At 42.5% G+C, this 17820-nt stretch overlaps 1 protein-coding gene across 3 annotated transcripts in view; it reads left to right on the forward strand.

Annotated features, from left to right (window-relative positions):
• Positions 1-1791: 1791 nt before the first annotated feature.
• dpy19l3 (dpy-19 like C-mannosyltransferase 3) overlaps positions 1792-17820 on the forward strand; it is a 61897-nt gene continuing 45868 nt past the window's right edge. For 2 of the 3 annotated variants that reach the window (XM_080051830.1, XM_080051831.1), the window contains exons 1-7: positions 6603-7596; positions 8836-8926; positions 12389-12510; positions 13062-13207; positions 15907-16030; positions 16291-16425; positions 17510-17641. In XM_080051830.1, coding sequence (XP_079907956.1) covers positions 7273-7596; positions 8836-8926; positions 12389-12510; positions 13062-13207; positions 15907-16030; positions 16291-16425; positions 17510-17641 — 1074 coding nt within the window. In that variant the 5' untranslated portion in view covers positions 6603-7272. Of the gene's footprint in view, positions 1915-6602; positions 7597-8835; positions 8927-12388; positions 12511-13061; positions 13208-15906; positions 16031-16290; positions 16426-17509; positions 17642-17820 lie in introns of those variants that run through there. The other variant, XM_080051832.1, reaches the window with a different exon arrangement.

Consider the following 17820-nt stretch of genomic DNA (forward strand, 5'->3'; position numbering starts at 1 on the left):
AGCTGCTGTCGGACCATCCTACCAGCCGCTGCCTTAGTGGAGGGTGAGGCTTATCGTAAATGTATGATCCATCTTTGTTGCTGTCAGACAGGGCAGAGGCTGGCGTCCATAACGGGACTGCGCCTTTACGCAAAATGCACATTCATAATAATGTAGTAGGAGTGTGTCTATGCTAGACTTGGCTAGCGTTTAGGAGTAGGCTATAAACCTTCCTCATCATCGCACTTTGTGCTATTCTGTGTCTCACTGTTTGCACCACTAATTTTAATAGCCATATGTTTAGACTACTTGTGCATTCGCTGTTATGTTTCGGCGTAGCCTGCCTATCCGATCGTTATCACCCGGTCAAAGATAATGAATGGGGATGGGATGGGGATGGGGATGTATCACGTTGTTTTGGCTGCAACGTAAGCAGGAAATGCCGTTTTTGAAAAAGCATGCAGCCCCCCCCCCCCCCCCCCCCGTCCGTCCCAATCAATCCACCCTATCTGTCTGTGTTTGAATGAACGCAATGCTACTGACAGCAAAACAATCAGCTGTTGTTTGCCTTATTGGCTCAGATTGCGCAAGTGCAACGCTCTGTTTGGGTGCATGCCTGTGCAGGGAGTATAGGCTACGCGCGTCTTTCACGTGGCCATGTGTTGTGTAGGCTACTGTAATAACGCCTTGATTATTTACACCTGTGTGTTGCTGATTTGATCACTTGTCTGTTTACAGCAGTGTTTTCCAGCATGGCGGCGCTACGTCAGAGGAAGGGCAGTCATAAGGGGAAGGAGCCCCCCCTCTGCCCGGAGTTTCAGCCCCAGCATCAGGCCAACTGTTGCGCCGACCATCACCCAGAGAGCAGCTCGCACGGTGAGTGAACCCGGCCGTGGCAGACATCCACACGGCTGCTGCTGCTGACCAGAGCCCACTCCAGGGACAGCACTGACCATTACCTCTGGCCTGGTGAAGGGGAATGAGAGTTCACAGTGAGGTTTTGATGAGATGCCACATTTTTCATAACTTTTATACTTCATGTGCCAATGCATACTCGGCTATGTAGTTGTATCTTGTGTTGCATCCTCAGACCCCGCCAGGAACTGACTTTTTAAATGATTGAAATCAATATTTGAATAATGTGTATTTTACTAAACACTGAACAGTCATGTTGTGCATATATCACATACCTACCTACCTATATCAGCCTAGGGTGCATAACTTATTCGTGAAAAATAGTCACATGTTGAAAACTTACAGTTAAAACTTCTGAAAAACGTAACTGCAGGTGCACACATCCTATCCTATAAATCACACATTATAAAAATCATACGCTGACATTTTGGCTTTATTTATTTTAGCAATCGACAAAATGTGCACATTTGCCAATCAAAATTCGTACAGTGGAGAGTTGCACAGCTGTGTAACATTTTCTCACAAATCATTTTGCCTACAAGTCAATAACAACACCTGCTTGAACCTACTGCTACGAGTCACAAATGGATTTTTTCTTTTGCTAAAAAAATACACAAATGACATTAGGCACTAAATATCTCACCCACTTTGGAGCAGAGATGATTTGTGCACCTGTAGAGCTATGGGGGCAGCAGCACATTACCCTTTTGATGCATTGAAAGGAGCTTGTTTTAGAAGGGTGTGTGACTATTTTCTACAACTATTGATTGAGTTATTCACCTAATTTACCTGCAAAACTAAGTGGCCTGTGCCTAACATGTTTGGAAAAATAAAATGTTTTAAACCTTTAACTACACAGCAATATTTAAACAGTATGTCAATGTCCCTGCAGGTGATTGGTCATGGGGGGCAATAGTCTGGACGTCGGTTGGCTGGTCAGTGTCTGTCGGCCTGGGCCTGCTCTGCTGTATATACATGGCCACACTGCATGAGAACGACCTGTGGTTCTCCAACATCAAGGTAAAACGCCTTTCACTGCAATCTACACTGCAATTGATTTAGGGATGTGAGGGAAGACACTGCTGCTGGATATAGTGATATAACGTATAGATAACATCATGACACTTTGGCATCTTATTACTTATTTACTTTGAAAAACAAAATCAGAAATGTTTGAATAAATATGCACATTTGGTAATATCCAAATGTGTAGCCTACGTTTGCATTCAAGCGTCCAAAGTGAAAATATTTTGGAAACCATCTTTTGTATGCTTTTATAATTAAAAACAATACTTTGCACAGGTCTTAAAAAAAAATGTTCAGCCTATTTTACGAAGAAAATGTGTCATGTTATTTTCTACAACAGTATAAATGTTTGAAGGTGTTAATAAGGGACACAAAAGTTGTTTATTGTTTTTCGGGGCTCATTTCCCTATTAACGTGTAGATAATAGATTGTGCCATTCAGCTGCTTATTAGTCTGAGGGAGCTGCTATTGTTGGCGCTGGCTCACTGTCACACTTTCATGACTTACTGGGACACTTCTATGGAACAGAGCTACGGTAATTGTGGTTAGTAACACCTGTGCTTTACCCAATACATCAGGTAAATTGTCTGCTGCCCAAAAAAGCAGACTATTACTAATAATTATTAAAGACAAGGTAAGTTTATTTATATAGCACAATTCAGACACAAGGCCATTCAAAGTGCTTTACAGGGGCACGACTAAAATACATAATACACATTAGAAAAGCGAATGAATAGAAAACAACATTTAACAGCATCAGGGTGTTTAACATTATGATCAGACCTAACATTAGCTCAAGGGACTCAGTGTCATATGTCAGCTGCTTTCTATACACCAGCTTGTGATGTTTTTGAACTTGATGTGACCTGCAGTTCAGACAAGGTTTAATGTTTTTTTTTTCATGAGACCAGTCCAGTTCAAAATGTACAATAAGCCTTTATCTTACCACTGACTCTCCAACAACACTGGAACTGTGTGATCCATCAACTAGGCTCGTCATGATCTCAGTTGAAGTGTATGTTCTGATGCAAGGATTTCACTTCAGGAACACATCGAGACACAATGTTCAAAGAATGGAAAAATCAGTTTTTCATGAAAGATAAATGTGTGTTACAAGGAAGATTGTGCACCTTTTACAATCCTGCATCCCATGTTCTGCTGCATCTAATGAGTTGTATTTGATTTTTTTTTTTACATATGGTTTAATATATTAGACAAACTGTTGAATCATTTTAATGGTGGATGCCGTTGTGTATCATGGGACAGCAGCAGGGATCAGGTTTGGAAGAAAGACATTTCCATGTGTACGTATGTAAACCCAACTTGATGGGAAGACACATTCAAATGGTCAGGTATTTTTAAGGGAATTGTATGACTTTGACTTCATACCAGAATTAAGCAGGTTTGTGATTCTCTTCACTATATAGTTGTGAATTATAACAGCTTGTGACAACTTGTTGATCACGCACCATAAAGATATATGCACCGCATACTGGCCATTTGATCTCATAGTCGGTTTAACACAGAGTATTTCCACTGAGTGTGTGTGTGTGTGTGTGTGTGTGTGTGTGTGTGTGTGTGTGTGTGTGTGTGTGTGTGTGTGTGTGTGTGTGTGTGTCTGTGTGTCTGTGTGTCTGTGTGTGTGTGTCTGTGTGTGTATGCGTGTGCCAGTCCGGAAAGATGGTCTGAGAATGTTGAAAACACATGGAATCTTTTTCTCCCCTTTTTTCTTTTTTTACGAGGCACTTGATAAGAAGCAGACGAGACGGCCCGGGTTGATGCATCTGACACTTTTATATGGGGATTATCTAAGCGTCCATGTGCAAGATGCATCAATATATTTATGGATGGAAAATTGCCTCTTAACTTTTAATATTTCAAAAAAACTTCATATTTCCACACACATCCTCTGCTTAACTCAAGAGGGAAATGCAGCGTCGACATAAGTGCCAATCAGACTCTTCAGACACTCATTCAGCTCTCTCTCTCAGCAAAATGTCCGCACCACACGTCATAAACACCTCATTTTGAAATGGGGGATAATTGTTTTACCAGGTACCAGGCACACGGACGGGTTTTTCCGGGGCCTTAAATGAACCACACAGAAACATGGCCAGCGTTCTTTTTTTTTTATAGTGTGTTCAATGTGGTACTGTGACAGAACATTGTGCCCTGCCAGATATGATGTCATTAAACCCCCCCCCCCCCCCTCCCTCTCCCTATTAAATCTTACCCAAACACAATGTCTGTGAGATATATACAGAGCAGATTTGGATGTGCTTGACATGGCAGAACGGATCGCTCTGTCCAAGTCTTAACTGGGGCACAATGTGAACGAACACTGTTGCTGTTTGTTTGTGCAGCATGGGTCGGTAATAGTCATTTGTTTGGATATATGTATGAGTGAGCAGAGGTATGCAGGTCACACAGTGTGGCCTGGTTTGCTTACGATACAATATGATGTATTGTTGTGTGTGTGTGTATGTGTATCATTATATTGTGTTTCCACATTTTGCTGTCACATCCTCTCAGAGGGGATAGATGCTCTGTAGGCCAACCATGCCAGACATCCTAAAAAGTATACTTCCGTGTTCAAATGGTTAAGTGAATACACCCAAAACTGTCTTTTTTTAATTCACTGCTGATGAAGCTAGCTACACTAGCTCGTAACGCCTAGGCTATCAACATGAGAGATGAAATACTGGTGAGTTCAGTTTCTTTCTGAATCAGCTAGAAAGTTCTAGTTTTACAGTATGGGGGAGTTGTTCTCGGCCCACAGGGAGTGATGAATCACAGCGGGTTCCATAGTTTTAGCTGAGTATATTCGTCCAGGTTTAGTTGCAGCTTTATCCCAACCTAATGGAATCTCCCTTTTTCTGTGGAACGGAAAAGGGGGAAAAATCAAACCAAACAACTCATCTGCTTCTCATGCAAATGTGCATTTATTACCCCCTCCTGACCCATACGGAGGCAGACTTCAAGGGATCATTTGTGATTTTCAAGTTAATTAAGTGGATACTGTATGGACAGAACTTGTTGGCCCGTGTGTGTGTGTGTGTGTGTGTGTTGGGAGGAAAAAGGTAGACAGATGCTATCATTCATAATAAATGCAGGTCACTTTACAGGCATTGTGAACATTTCCCCGAAATGTTCCCACACAAGTGGGCTCAAGACTGACATCATCACACATTACATGCACATATGTGTGTGTGTGTGTGTGTGTGTGTGTGTGTGTTCCCTTCTGTTTTAGCTATCAGAGCCTTGTTTTAAAACAATGTCCATAAAAGCCTGATAAATCTGAAAGTTGAGTCACCCGTCTTTCCAGTGTGGCCTAACTTTTGCTTTTCCAGCGTGGTTGGACAAGATGTTGCACACGCCAGTTCTTTAAACATAACCTAGCCCTAAGGCTGTGTTCACACACACGTATTCAATCATTTCAATGAGACCATTGCATCGATTCAAAGAGCTCCCTTTGAAAAATGCAGGAAATCAATCCATCTCAACTCTTGCTGTCATTTTCCAAGGTGAGCGTTTGCCAATCACATTTTGCACATATTCCAACAACCCTACGTTTTTCGTGTTACTTTCATCTTTGTTTATCAAGATATACCTGTACTGACAGCCAGCAAGCCAAACAGTAATGCCCATCAAATCCCTTTGTTATCACTGCAAAGTCGTCCAACACAATGAACACACATGCAACTTGATGACAACACCTTTATTGTGTGTTCTGACGACAGCCGTCTCCTTTCATGTATGTCTTTGTTTACCCATGAGGGTTCTTCTTCACCACACTGAAACGCAATGCCTGCTTAGTGCGGAAATACTCTAAATAACTCTAAATGCAGTCCACATTCGGCGCCTGCTAAACGGTCCAACAAGAAGCACACATGCTGGAAAGGTGTGGTAGTCTTTTCAGACGCCTATGCAAAATGATGCCAAAGTCTGACCTTACCTTGAACTGCTTGCACAGCCAGTTGATATGATGGATTTAGTTTACTGTCCTTAGATACACACACACACACACTTTCACGCGTACTGTATGTGTGATTCAGCAGTGTGCAGGAGACCCTATTGTGTAACAGAAACGGGGTGACCTGGTTTTAATAAATCTCACATGTGTTTCCCCTAACCCCCATGTGTTGTTGAGGGGATTGCGGTAGCAGTGTCAGACTTGAGGTTAAAGAGTCGTCTCTCTCTCTCTCTCTCTCTCTCTGGGTCTCTTTCACACTCACTCACCCGTTAACAATGCTTATTACCCTTCCTCTTACGCACGCAGTGAGACAGCTGGCTTTGAGTCTGGCCTGCTTGAATTCATCAGGTGTGAAGTCATGTCCACTTTGGTCCGGCTGCCTGACGAAAGCTTATTGCAGACATGTGCTCACAGCTTGACATCGTTTCCAGATCCACAAACGGCTTTTTCCGAATGATGTTTCAACATGTTTTCCCCCCTCTCCTCCCCTCTCCTCTCCTCTCCTCTCCTCCCTTCCCCACCCATCTTATTCTTTTCTCTGTGTGCACGTGTGTTTTTTATAGACAGAGGGGTCAAATGTAGTCAACCCTCTCTCGTTTTCCCTCCCTCCCCCTGGCTTCTCCAGTTATCTACAGCCCATCCTGTTGTTCGGAGGCTCAACTGGAGCTCTGTCTTTATGTTGTACGTGGTAGCTTGATTCGTGGAGAGAAATTGTTTTTTTTGCTTTTGGAGTCTCTGTTTGGAAGTCAGGAGGGAGGCAGAGGTCGGTCCATGTTCTGGCTCTGGAAGACATAAACCAAAAGGCAAGGCCAACATCAGGCCAATGCTGGCCAGACCCTCGCGTGGATCCTTCAAACACAGCCAGATGGGGAGTTCTTCAAAGACCCATGAAGAGAGGAAACATGGAGAACGGGATATCGGGTGCCTTCCGAGATGTGAACTGGCTTTCGGGCTAATTAGCATTGTGTGAACTTAGCTAACTAGGCCCTGTTTCTCTTTGACCTTAATTTAAAACCCGAGGATTAGCCGTCTCATCAAGGGTTCTTGGTGAAAAGCCAAAGCCTTGTTTCCGCCTCGAGCAGAACTCAAAAGAAGGATTGGGGAAGGGAATCAGCTGAAGCCTTTTTTTTTTTTTTTGCATATTTCCTTTTTGGCACGGAACGGGAAGTGATTAAAAAAGCTAATTTATTTGGACTGACTTCAGGAAAAAAAAACACAAAAACACACACACACACACCGCATTTACATGAATTTGCTGTAATGGATTTGGAAGCGTTCTATAGCTTAACAACCCAGGGACATGCTATGTATCTACGCAGATTCAACTCATTGGAGGAGGATCCAAGAACCTCTGGATAATCTCTAAGTCTTCTAAAGCAATGGAGCTTCGTAAGAGAGTTAAGCTGAGCAAGATAGAACATCACTTGGGCCTTTCACCAGATGCACCAGCCAAAGGGAGGTGTAGAAGTGGCATGGTGTGGGGGGCAAGAAGGTCCAATGCCACACAGGAATGTCCTAAAGGGGATGTTTCTTTGAATGGAAAATCCTGCGCTCAGTCCTGTTCGGGCGTTCTATCCCAGTGGCCTTGGCGACGGTGTGTTTCCATGGCAGCAGGGCTGTTATTGGCCGGGCTTCTAGCAGTTTCTCAGGCCTGGTGTGTCAACGCCATACACGAGAATCTGCTGTGGTTCTCTCAGCTCACGGTATGGTGCTCTGACACTTGTTGTAATTTGAACCTTTCATTTAACACATTGTAGACTGGCTCTCACTCACAGTGACAGCCTGGGGTATATACTGTAGTTCTAAAGGCATCACAATGCACACTTGATTGCTGTGTTTAAACATGTATTGCCAGTTTGGAAAGGGTTGAAGCGGGGAGCTGTGTTAACTCAATATATTACATTGCAATGGAAGGTATGTACAAAACACAACAAGATTTCTGCAGCTGAAGTGGCTAAAGTTCAGCTCTTATTAAACATGAACTATACTTATTCGAGAATGAACCATCCGTATCTGTGTGTTCACTTTCACGGAGCTATATGTGTATAGATTTAAATTAAATGATGGGATAGATCCATGTCCTAGTCGTCAGGTAACTACAGACTGGATACGAAAATGGAAATTAAGGACACCAAAGACTGTAGTTACATAGCAAGGCTAATTAAATTCAGCCATCACTTATTGGATTTGGCTAAAGGGGTTAGGGGATTTATTTATTTCCCGGCTTAAGTTGTAAAAAAAAAAAAAATACAAATCCATAGGTCTGTTCCCGCTAAGTAAGTACGTCGACATAGCAGTAGTTAGGGTTTTAAAAACAATTATTTAGTCCATGAGTTGGGGGCTTTCATATGTTGGATGAATTAGGCTATATCCTTATGAGTCATTCAAGAAAAAGATCACACAAATGTCATTGCATTAAAACCCAGGGGTAGGCTTTGGTTCTTTAATAAGCAGGTTTCGAGACGGGGGGGGGCGATAATACTGGAGAACAGATTTGACAGACATTCAATTAAATATCATAACTGATATGTCGATATGTATCACTTAGGTTGAGGAACATTTCCTTTTTTCGACCAAGCACATGTTTTATAACATCCCATTTCAAACTCAGCTTGATAGCCTTATGATTGACTTAATATTCTGCAGCTGTGTACTCACTGTTTGTTCTGATTTTACCCCCCAGTGGAACAGCTATTCATGCATGGCAAGCAGGCAATCTCCTGGGAAGACGCCTACACACACACACACACACACACACACACGCACACACACGCTCTCTGTGTCACCTGTCTTATTGTTTACTGTCGAGGATTAAAAGTGTATTAGCTGCTTTGCCTCCTCCACATTTCTGTCATGTCTTGCCAGGATATCTGTTTTCCATATTACAGAGAACAGAAGCATTGGGGTTTTCTCTTACGACCAAATTCCCTGTTTACTTTCAGGAAGTCGAGCGGGAGATCTCCTTTCGGACAGAGTGTGGACTCTACTACTCCTACTTCAAGCAAATGTTGCAGGCCCCATCCATACAGGAAGGTATAGGCGCTTCGTTTATGTGGATTTTGTTGAGTACACCTCACACCATTTTTAGCCTTTTATGCCATTTCAGCCTGTCCATCTTTCCTTGAGCTGTGTCTTGACAGTTGGCTTTTTTTCTGCACTATGTAAATCAACAGAGTGGTATAGAGATCAATCAATTCTGTAAAGCTAAGACATCATGAATGTATTCTGAAAATCAGTCAGAAAGCAAATATGACATAATATAGAACGTCCCATTTGGTGCCTAATACATCTGGGACCATTTGGGATGAACCCACAGCAGATGTCCCCCTGACCCGCGGCCAGTTTCCATCAGAACCCAGACAATCATCCAGGTGTCCCAATATAAATAGGTGTCCACATAGACAACCTTCTTTGCTGGAAAATACACATGGATATCCTGTGCAAAAGACTGCAAGAGAGCAGAGACTATATATTTTCTCTTGGGTGACTTGAGTTAGCAGCCCAGCCCATTGTACTACCAGACCATGCAATCCTAGAGAGCATCATTATATATGGAAACACAACATGGTTTTGGCAACTTAACAGCGCAACTGAAAAAGCAGGCTTGTCAGCATGCACACAACGGCAACGGAGGTAATAGGAAGGGAAGAATACAAGGCCGTACAGAGAGCCTTGGTACGAGCGAGCGGTTATGAAACATGCAACAAAAAATCAATGCGGACTCTCAGCATCCCCTCCAATAAGGATAGGAACCTCAAGAGGCAGGGTCCATGTGCCAAGATGCAAATCAAAATGGCCTGAAGCTATCGTTTGTCCTGGGCCTCCACTAAGCTGCTGAACTGGAAAAGCTAAATATCGGTGCGATAGAGCAATGCGCCATAAATACACAAGTGCTTTAGCACTTTGCACTTTTACACTTTGATACTAAAAGTTTCTTCCTAAGCCGCTGTGTTGTCAAAGTAAGATAGGTATTCAAATGTCTCTTTTATGAGACCAATTTTCCCCTAGGGATTGTAAAGTTATCTCTCTCTTTCTCTCTATCTGTCTCTTACTCTAACCCTCTCTAGATAAATGACTTAATCTGCAATGACACTGTGGCTTAAGCTCAATGTCATCAATTGAAGATCCATGAAGAAGAGAAAATAAGGAAGTAAAGAAACAGCAGTGTTCTTGTACTGCAGTGTAGAGTTTGCTATTCCTACAACGAGACATGTAGGAGCATGCTGGTACCTCATGCTGACATAACCAAGGTGATACCACACATCTTCACACAACCTGTTTTGCTGCATTTGTTCTGACACTGTCCCATTGACCTTCATCTGTGTCTCACATTAGCTAATGAATGAAGCCATCTAATCAGGTTTGGTTGACACGTGTTAAACGCTGAACTAAAATCGTTAAATAAAAGTTGGTTATAGGCCTTTGTGTTTTGAAGGTCCTTAGGGATGAAGTGTGAAATGCTGAAGATGGCACCTTCTTTCAGTGCTGATTTCATGCTTATAAGCTAATGGACTGGGGGCTTACTGAACTGTCATTTCGGGGTCACAGCTAGACGACGGTAGTGTAAAATCACTCAACCCCAAATTTCACGGATATTTTGATTGCTGTTACTTTGTGAGGCTCCTGTCTGTAGCCTAGTGAAACACCCTCTCATATTAAACAGCCACTCGTGACATCATTGACATTGTTTTACAAGCAGCGAGGCACCAGATGGCTGTCTCTATCCATTCTTACGAGGGAAAGTCAAATGTTTCTCTCTCTCTCTCTCTCTCTCCATTTTTCCAACTAGAACAGAACAAGTTCACAGCAGTTTCTCTTGACGCACACGTCTGGTCTAAGGAGGAGAAAATGAGTCTAATAACTGTTGTTCCCATCATCGTGTAAAAAAATTCTCGCTGCAATGTTCCTCCCAAAGAAAATAATTGAGCTGCTGGCTAATAATCAGTCGGAGAAACTGGCTGACCTCCCTTTTTTCTTTGTCTCACTCCGAGTTCACTTCTCTTTCTGAACACGGCACAACGGCTTGATATGCTGAACCTACAGTCGTTCTAGTGTCAGGGGGAAAGAGAGAGGGAGAGGGATAGATGGAGGAATAAAGTGATGGCATAATGGGAGAACAAAGGAAACAATAGATTGATGTGGGGATGGAGGGGAAAGATGCAAGGTTGCACGTCATTGTTAAATATTGGGATGTTAAGATATTACCTGCGAGAAATAAACAAATACATAAATATACAGTGTTAATGTATTTCTGCGTTAAGTTGGAGCAGCAGGGCTTCATCTTTTAGGGAATAGGAATAGGCGTAACAGAAAATGATGAATTATTATTAATCGCAGTTCAAACTGCTTTTGCACAATGCAATATCGACATTCGCGATAACGATATACATCTTCGATACGTTGTGCAGCCCTAGTTTAAAATGAGAAAAGGAAGGGATGATACTGTACATGAGCATGGATTAGAGAGATAGAGATATATGAATGAATAATGAAGTGGGTGGATTTGGTTCCTTATGTGTATTTGCATATGGAAAGGGTCTAGGCTCAGACCATGGCTCAAGAATATAGACGTGATTAGGCTGACACATGCCAGCGGGCAGCAGAATATCGGCTCTATGCTGCTAGTTTGGTGTCACACTTTGTTTTAGTCAAACCGAATGCATATTTAAAAAAGCAGTGGCTCATAATTATGGAATAATGCAACCAGTGCCGATGCAATGTCACAGGGTAAATCTGGGAACTTGCAACATGGGTTTTCATTGTGGAGTTTTGCCATCATTCAAATCTGTTATATACTTTTGGACTGTTGTTAAACATGTTTGTCGTCTGCTCACTCATATTCCATTCTCTGTTGAACTTTGTTTTAACCAGATTCCAGCACTTACTTTGGTGAGTCCAATTTGGATCACAACTGATATAATGTCCAGAACCTCAAAACCTGCAATACGTGATTTCTTTTTGTCCACTTGGGGGCAGTGGAGACAAGCCATTTTAATTGAATTCCATAAATACATAATATCTATTGTGTCCATAGCAGCTTAAAAGCTTGTTTGGAATAACTCTTTTCTGGGGGGGAATATGGTAGTATGCAGCCCAGTTCTTGATAGATTCTCGTTTATGGTCAGGTTTATTTGGAAGTTTTGGAGAAAATGCAGCAAAACAGTTCTTGGTGTTTTGAAAGGCAGACGTTTGAGGGCTTCCAAAGGAAGGATGCACTGATTGGCTCTGACATTCACTGTGCTTTTATATCAACTAAGCAACATCAATAAAGTAGCACCGTACTCTGTTGATCAGCAGAGTGAACTTTGAGTGACAGTCATACCGCATCCTCCCTGGTTATCTCAAAGCCACATGAAAAATGTTATCCAAATCCGTCTGTGTACTTGTGAAGAAATGGTGGCATTTTCAGATGTTTGTGTGTATGTGTGTATGTGTGTGTGTGTGTGTGTGTGTGTGTGTGCGTGCGTGTGTGTGTGTGTGTTCATTGGTTCCCAGGGCTCTCCGACTTGATCCACGACAACTTGACTGAATCCAAGAGGACCATTAATCTCCTCCAGCGAATGAATATCTACCAAGAGGTCTTTCTCAGCGTTCTCTACAGATTGCTGCCCATACAGGTAACACATCGCTCAGCTGTCTGCTATTTACACAGAAGATTACAGCAATGGCTGCCACTCAAACTGAATGATTGAGCGTCCGTTGGAATGTTCCTGTCATTTCTGGCCAGGAATTAAAGTATAACTTGTCATAATGTGTTAAAAAAAGAGTGTGATATTTTTTTATGTTTCCTTTTGTCGTTTTTATTAACCAGGTTATCGTTTCTGTTTTGAATTATTGTCATGTTAGGAGGCTGTCTGGCGTTTGAGGCGCTGTGGCATTTCACATTTTAGTTATGTCAGGGTGACATGGCTTGACACACTCGCACTTGTCACACTGGAGGAAAAGGTTTCTGTACTAGCCTTTCAATTAACTGACAAAACAGCTACTTAGCTTCCTTCCTCCGCATTCTCAAAGTTTGAAAATGCCACAGTGTTCCTGAGTGCACGAGTCAGCTGCTGTCTCCTTAGTCACTTAACAAACTAATGGTGTGTGTGTGTGTGTGTGTGTGTGTGTGTGTGTGTGTGTGTGTGTGTGTGTGTGTGTGCGTGCGCGCGTGTGTGTTGTCCAGGCGTATCTGGAGCCAGTGTATTTCTACATATACACAGTGTTCTCGCTCCAAGCGGTGTACGTGATGGCCCTGTACCTCACAGCATGGCTTCTGTCTGGTTCCTGGCTGGCTGGCACCCTCACTGGGATCTGGTACATCCTCAACCGGTCAGTGACAACAGTGTGTTTGGCCTCCACAAGCTTTTTCAATCAATAATCATTTTCTAGTTGATGTAAAACTTTAGATACTACTAGCAGTATGCGAGTGATCAAACATCAAACAATCCAAGCTCTCTCCAATAATATGGCGGTCATGTAACCGCATACTATAAACAGTGCCTTGGGTGCAATTAAATACAATCAGATGTTTTTGTTTGTTGGAGAAGTCCCTCCTTGCACATTAATTAAGTGGATGTGTGGTGTATTTATTACATGTTTTCTTTTTAATTGCTATCCGGAACCTCCACATGAAGCTCTATCTCCCGTTATTCTTTTTTAAATATATATTTGAGTGTTTATCTTTACACATTAGGCTGAAATCATTTATTTCCTTGTATGCCTTGATTATTAGTCGGATCACATTCTCTACTAAATTACATCCATGTACAGTTTAAATATGCTTTGGTTTTACTCATGTACATGTAAAATCAATTTGTCCCCAAACTCATATTTGTGTCTCAGATTCTTAAGAGGAAAAAAAACCTGCTTTTTGAATCCCTGGTCATGTTGAACTGTTTCACACCCATTTTGATTTTTTTTTGTATCTTTTCAAAGCATATAAAAGCATTCAAATGAGCAGATGAAGCATGCTGAAGGTCTGCAGGGCATCCGAGGTCACAGTGAGACATCTTCCATTTACACAAGGAAAATAAATCTCTTTGATTATACACCTCGGCAAAATAACTCTGTCAAAGTGCTAATTGGATTTAGTTGTTCTTTTATGGCAGCTGTGAATACAATCAAATATACTGTTTAGAGGTCTTACAGTTCATTTTGATATATGACTGATTGACTATGTAAGCTGAACTCTGAGGGTCACATTCAGAAAATGACTAATCTTGAACCTAACTTCAGTGGATGCTCAGTGATTTGGTCTCAAGTAGTGTGAACCATGTTTTATTTGTGTGGTAAATGACACAGTTCGGTAACACAGGCCATACAGTAATAGTGGTGAAGAAGGCCTTTCTAGTTGTAGCTTAAAGTCAATGTGAGTTACTGCTGGTGTTACATTGCTTGGGGTGTTCTTTTTTGTAAATGTGCCGAAAAGTTGAAATGAGTTTGGAAACCCTGCTGGCATTTCCTAGGCTGTCCTGTTGCGATCAATACAGAGGTCAGGTTTCGGAGGTCACCCCTTGAAACTGGAAAACAAATTGGGAAAAAAAAAAGAAAACAGCAAAGTTTGAGGCATATTAGTATTTCAGTTGAAACTCTCTGGGAACTTGTATATCACAATGTTAACTGTTTTTTTTTTGGTAAATGTTATCTTAATGTATTCCCCTGCTTCACATAGAAATGTGCAAACAGGCAATGAAAAGTCAGTGGAGTTCATTTCACATTGGGTAGTTTTGTTTGGTGGTTTGGTAGTTTAAAGGCTCATTTATGCTCTACGTTACATACGCATACGGATACGGATGGAGCCTTCTGTCCGTACTCTGCGTTCATTACGTCCGTATTTCTGCACGTATCCTGCAAGCTTGCGGATGCGAACCAAACGGACAGAACGGAGCATTACTACCGAAGATCACGGGGGGCGCATAGCCAACAGTTCACTTTCACTTACTGTACATTTGTTTACAAACATAAACGAAAGACATAATACTTTAGAAAATGTCTTATCTTTTGAGGAGAGGTTTTTGTGAGTTGGTACGAAATGACATACACATTTATCTATCTATGAAGTTACACGGCCGGGGCACAGGGACAGACAACTACAACAGAGCAGCATGAGCGGGGATCGAACGGGGAAGAATGTCAGCTAGACGGCAGGCTGATGGCAGCAATAGAGAAGTGCCGGAGGTCCGTGTGAGACTAGTTTATTGACATGTCGTGATTAATGTCCTCACAGACCCCCGCTGTCTATAATACAGCCTCTAGTTTAGCCTCTTCCATCGCTACGGTAGTAGGCCTATATCGCTAAAGCTGTTTCTTCCATGGACCTATTATACAATATTTATTCCAGTTAATTCACTGTTTGACTCTTCTTCTTCCTATTTGAGTAACTTTTTACTCTGAGCGGCGCTGCTGCCCATATCGATTCCAACATAAAGGACGCATGGAAGTATGAGGGCAGTGACGGATATAACGTTGTAAACGTACGTCTCTTTTTACGCACGGAATTGGAGCATAAATGAGCCTGTAGACCGATTATTCAAAATGCACTTTTCACTTTTCAGCATTAAGTTGGGTCCACGGTGTGACTCGAGTACTAAAGTACGACATAAAACAACCTTTCTCTCTTATTCTCCCCTTCCACCTTTATGAAAAGCTGTGTTAAGAAATCCCAGTCAGATTTCTCTCCCCTTATAATGTCATAAGGGGAGAAGCCACACCCTCCCTAATTCCCAACCTAACTTAGCACTACTAACTGCGAGTTAGATTCAAACCAACGGTACGATTCAGGACCAATGGAAGGCGGGGATTAAAGAGACGGGCTCTTATACAGAGCGAGGCTGAACAGAGGAGACTCAGCAATAGCACTGTGAGAAATATAAGGGTTTTCTTTAGGACACTACAGCATACAAACAGGTTATAGTAGAAACTCAAATTACAATTTTGAACCTGAACATGAGCGTCATATGTGACCTTTAAATAAAAAAATTTGAAATGTACTTCTCTCTCTCCATCCCTCCTCTGTCCATCCTCTTCAGGGTAGATACCACTCGTGTAGAGTTCACCATCTCCCTCAGGGAGAACTGGTCTTTGCCCTTCCTAGCACTGCAGGTCTGCACTATCACCTGTTACCTGCGGCCTCAGCTCGGTGCCTTACAGCAGGTATACACACAAACCCACGCTGTATCAAAAGCTACTGGCCATACTCAGCACATACAACCCATTTGCTCAATAATCTAATGCTTTAAAGCAGCTAGCAGCACAGCCTGAATAAGAATATGTCATGCCTTGAGTATCTAGTTCAAGTATCTAACCTGTGTGTGTGTGTGTGTGTGTGTGTGTGTGTGTGTGTGTGTGTGTGTGTGTGTGCGCGTGCGCGTGCGTGTGTGTGTGTGTGTGTGTGTGTCCGTCTCCCCCCTCAGAAGGTGATGGTGTGGTTGATGTATGTGACCACGTTCTGTTTCTGTCTGACGTGGCAGTTCAACCAGTTCATCCTCCTGGTTCAGGCTCTCATCATCTACACCATGGACTGTGTGGACTTCTTAACCACGACACAGGTATGGACACAAAGAAAGGCCTGGATACTTAAAGGCTCAGTGCCAAGGACGTATTGAAAGAACTGGATTCCGGACTCCTGAAGAGCACCCATTCAGCTGAATAAAAATAACGTGCAGAGGTTATGAGGAAAATACTCCATTAGCTCCATATAGCGCGGCCCACACATGTGCTTTTCTTTGTGCCTGTCTGTCAATAGCCTTTTCTAGGCTCATACAAAAGGTGTAGGAATATAAATGTATAACATTCTCTGCATTTAAAAGTCTTGATGCAAAGCAGTGATTGACCTTGTTTGCAATTTTCAAGTATGCCATGTCAACACTTTTATACATGTCTCTTTCATAATGGTTGTCATGGTCAGCACACACCACAGAATGTGTGTTAAAAGAGGTTAACACACATTTTAAACCACTACCTTTTCCTCACCTCTAGTGGTATCTGCTCATGCAAACTCAGTGTACTTGGAGGTGATTGAAATTGCTTTGCCATGTGGTGGTCATGGCAAAACAACTAATTAAACATACGGTTGAACGGCTCGTTGTTGACTACCATTTTTGTATAAGGTAAAGATAGACTATAACAAGACAGCAGCTTTGCACATCTGCTTCAGGTTTGAGCTCATTAGACGGTGCTCTCGTTTCAGTCAACTGCACAAGCAGAGCAATATATTCAATGTTTCCCCCCAGCGCATTATGGTTAAGGCTGCAGCCACCCTAACAGCACAAGCCACCCCCCCCTGCCCTGAACCATGCCTTATGACTATAGCAAATATTCATCATCTGTGTTTTAATTACATTCCACTTATGAATTATTGATACTGGAAGTTAAAATCAGTCACTATCTTCCATATTTACTTACACTCTAGCTGTCTAGCACATACCTATGACCTATATTTGTGTGTGTGTGTGTGTGTGTGTGTGTGTGTGTGTGTGTGTGTGTGTGTGTGTGTGTGTGTGTGTGTGTGTGTGTGTGTGTGTGTGTGTGTGTGTGTGTGTGTGTGTGTGTGTGTGTGTGTGTGTGTGTGTGTGTGTGTGTATGTGTGTGTGTGTGTGTGTGTGTGTGTGTGTGTGTGTGTGTTTCCTCTAGGTGACCACTCTGTACCTGGTTCAGGTCAGCGGCCTCCTGAGTGTCTGGCTCCTCCAGTTCTGTAACTCCATGATCCTGGGATCACTGGTGCTGAGCTTCATCGTAGCTGTACTCTTCATCAGACATTGCCAGGTGTGTGCGTGTCTGTCTGTCCGTCTGTCTGTCTGTCTGTGTGTGGGTGTGTGTGTGTGTGTGTGTCTGTCTGTCTGTCTGAGAGAAAGAAAAGCTACAAGACGTGGGAACATAGACAATGAATGTAACGTTGTCCGTGTACCAAAGTCACACACGGAGATTAACGGTGCCGCTTGGGT

The sequence above is a fragment of the Ammodytes marinus genome, assembly GCF_949987685.1.
Source record: "Ammodytes marinus genome assembly, chromosome: 1".
Classification (NCBI taxonomy): Eukaryota; Metazoa; Chordata; class Actinopteri; order Uranoscopiformes; family Ammodytidae; genus Ammodytes; species Ammodytes marinus.